The following is a 2696-nucleotide window of genomic DNA, read 5'->3' as shown; positions in this document are numbered from 1 at the left end:
CACTCGACCCATACCCATCAATGCGCTAGCATGTTCTGACAACACCCCTACCTCTCTAGATTTTTGGCAAATGTTCCCCTTATGTTAATATATTTTTTAATGTCAAAATATTGGTTGGAGAAATAGAAGGGGCGCAAAAACTCTGCCCAGCAAAAACATTTTTTTATATATATATACATGTAAAAAAAAACTGCGCCTAGCAAAAAAAAAAAAAACACCATTGTATTCTGATGTGGTACAATTTCTTTCTCAACGAATATGATGAATTATTCTCCACAGAAGTCACTACATGAACAGTAAAGTCAGAAGAACCCAGAGATCGCAGTATAACTGCTGTCTTGTGAATTACCTCGGCAAAACACACCTAACCATGACTCTATCACAGAGACACGGCTTTGTCCAATGAGACCGTAGTTTGGTCATAGCCATGAATTACATCACAAGATGTGGCTTTGGTGTCCAATGAGACCGTAGTTTGGTCATGGCCATGATTACATCACAAGATGTGGCTTTGGTGTCGAAAGAGACCGTAGTTTGGTCATGGCCATGATTACATCACAAGATGTGGCTTTGGTGTCGAAGGAGACCGTAGTTTGGTCATGGCCATGATTACATCACAGAGACGTGGCTTTGCCCAAGGAGACCGTAGTGTGGTGACCTTGGTTCTTTCCGGGCTTCTCCCAGCCGTTCCGGATGCGGGTGATGCGGTGGTGGATGCAGGGGGTGATGAGGACGAGCTTCAGCATCAGGACCACACAGGGAAGCACCAGGGACAGCACGTAGGAGGGGGGCAAACACCAGTGGTACCTGCTAGGCTTCAGAAACTTGTTCCAGCCGTAGACCAGGCCGTGGCCGGTGCACAGCACCAGAGTCAGGTAACCTAGTTTGGACTGGGACGAGAGGGAGGAGAGGTGAAGGGGAGTCATTTGCACACATATACAAACTCACATACACATAGACACACACCACACACACACACACAACACACACACAGTCACACCACACACACACACACACACACACACACACTCACACACACACACACACACACACACACTCACACACACCACACACACAGTCCACACACAGAGACACCACAAGTCATGTTCTCCCTTTAGAATCCACCAATGAAAGGAGATGGATGTGTTCATCCCATCACACTTCTCTATTAGACTCTCTTAGAGTTAGACTTCTGTATTAAACTCTCTTAGAGTTAGACTTCTGTATTAGACTCTCTTAGAGTTAGACTTCTGTGTTAGAGTTAGACTTCTGTATTAGACTCTCTTAGAGTTAGACTTCTGTATTAGACTCTCTTAGAGTTAGACTTCTGTATTAGACTCTCTTAGAGTTAGACTTCTGTGTTAGAGTTAGACTTCTCTATTAGACTCTCTTAGAGTTAGACTTCTCTATTAGACTCTCTTAGTGTTAGACTTCTCTATTAGAACCCCTCTGCCCACTTGCCAGTCAAAGATTCCACCAATGCTCCAAGACACCACACACACACACCACACACAAACAACTGGTTGCCATAGTTATGTAAAAATGATCATATTTTGGTATCTGTTACTGTTATTACAATAAAGGGCAATGCCGTCCACTGGAGCCAAAGTTCACTGTTTCCCAAATTGATTCTGTTTAATAGAAGTCAACAACCATAAATGACTGGAGACACTTTTGGTGATTGCCTTTGACTAATGTTATGCGTGTTGTGTGCGTGTGTGTGTGAGTGTGTGTGTTGTGTGTGTGTGTGTGTTATCACATTGTTAACGCTGTACGAAGCGGAACTCCCTCCAGTTAGTGTGTTGCTGCACGGAGGGCCAAGAGGTGATGCCCAGAAGCAGGAACAATGCCGGAATCCCAGAATGCCCATGGAATAGTGGAGTCTTTATCCTCCAGGCCTCCGTGTTGTCAAACGGCTTTGTGACATTCTCTTTGATCTGAAATGGAAATGTGTCGTTATTAACATCGTCAGTGTTGAGTTTCAAAATAAAACCTTGACTGTGAAATGTTCAATCTTTACTGCAGTGCTACAGTTAAACAAAGGTTCACTTGTTTATAAATGCTCTCTCTTTCTCTCTCTCTCTCTTTTTTCTCTCTCTCGCTCTCTCTCTCTCTCTCTTTCTCTCTCTCTCTCTCTCTCTCTCTCTCTCTGTCTTTCTTTCTCTCTCTCTCTCTTTCTCTCTCTCTCTCTTTCTTTCTCTCTCTCGCTCTCTCTCTCTCTCTCTCTCTCTCTCTCTCCTCTCTCTCTCTCTCTCTCTCTCTGTTTGTATGTGTGTGTGCATGGGTGTTCAGACCTGTTTTATCACACCAGTGTCTCTGCTATACATGAAGCTGTATCTGATGGGTTTGATCAAGGTGAAGATCATATGCAGAAGACCAAAAGCCAAGGCCACCAATCCCAGCTGCTTCCTGCACTGCAGCCAGCGGTCCAGCCAATCAGGGAAGCGCCGGTACTTTGTGCCGTTGTGCAGCTGCAAGATGGCCGCCAGAGCTCCCGGCAGGTAGCACAGAGCCAGCATCACCAGAGAGACGTCGGGGAAGACCTTATTGGGCACTGCGATCATAATGCGGTAGAAGAGGTCTTTTCCGTCCTCAACATAAGCATAGGTTACATCATACACAAGCAGGTAGCAGAAGAAGAAGGCGGAGAGCCCCGTGGTGATCCAGAGAGGGAGCGTCCAGTTGGGGAAGAGCTG

At 45.5% G+C, this 2696-nt stretch overlaps 1 protein-coding gene across 1 annotated transcript; it reads right to left on the bottom strand.

Moving 5' to 3' along the window:
• Positions 1-491: 491 nt before the first annotated feature.
• On the bottom strand, positions 492-2693 carry LOC105891130 (metalloreductase STEAP4-like; the record flags this gene model as incomplete). Its single annotated transcript, XM_042707284.1, has 3 exons — positions 492-894; positions 1774-1937; positions 2295-2693. Coding segments are annotated over 3 exons (843 nt in total), but the record flags the coding sequence as incomplete, so codon positions are not given.
• Positions 2694-2696: the final 3 nt, after the last annotated feature.

Source organism: Clupea harengus, unplaced genomic scaffold, assembly GCF_900700415.2.
Source record: "Clupea harengus unplaced genomic scaffold, Ch_v2.0.2, whole genome shotgun sequence".
NCBI lineage: Eukaryota > Metazoa > Chordata > Actinopteri > Clupeiformes > Clupeidae > Clupea > Clupea harengus.
Note: the sequence above shows the minus strand (reverse complement) of the source record. Positions and strands in the feature narration are given on the sequence as shown.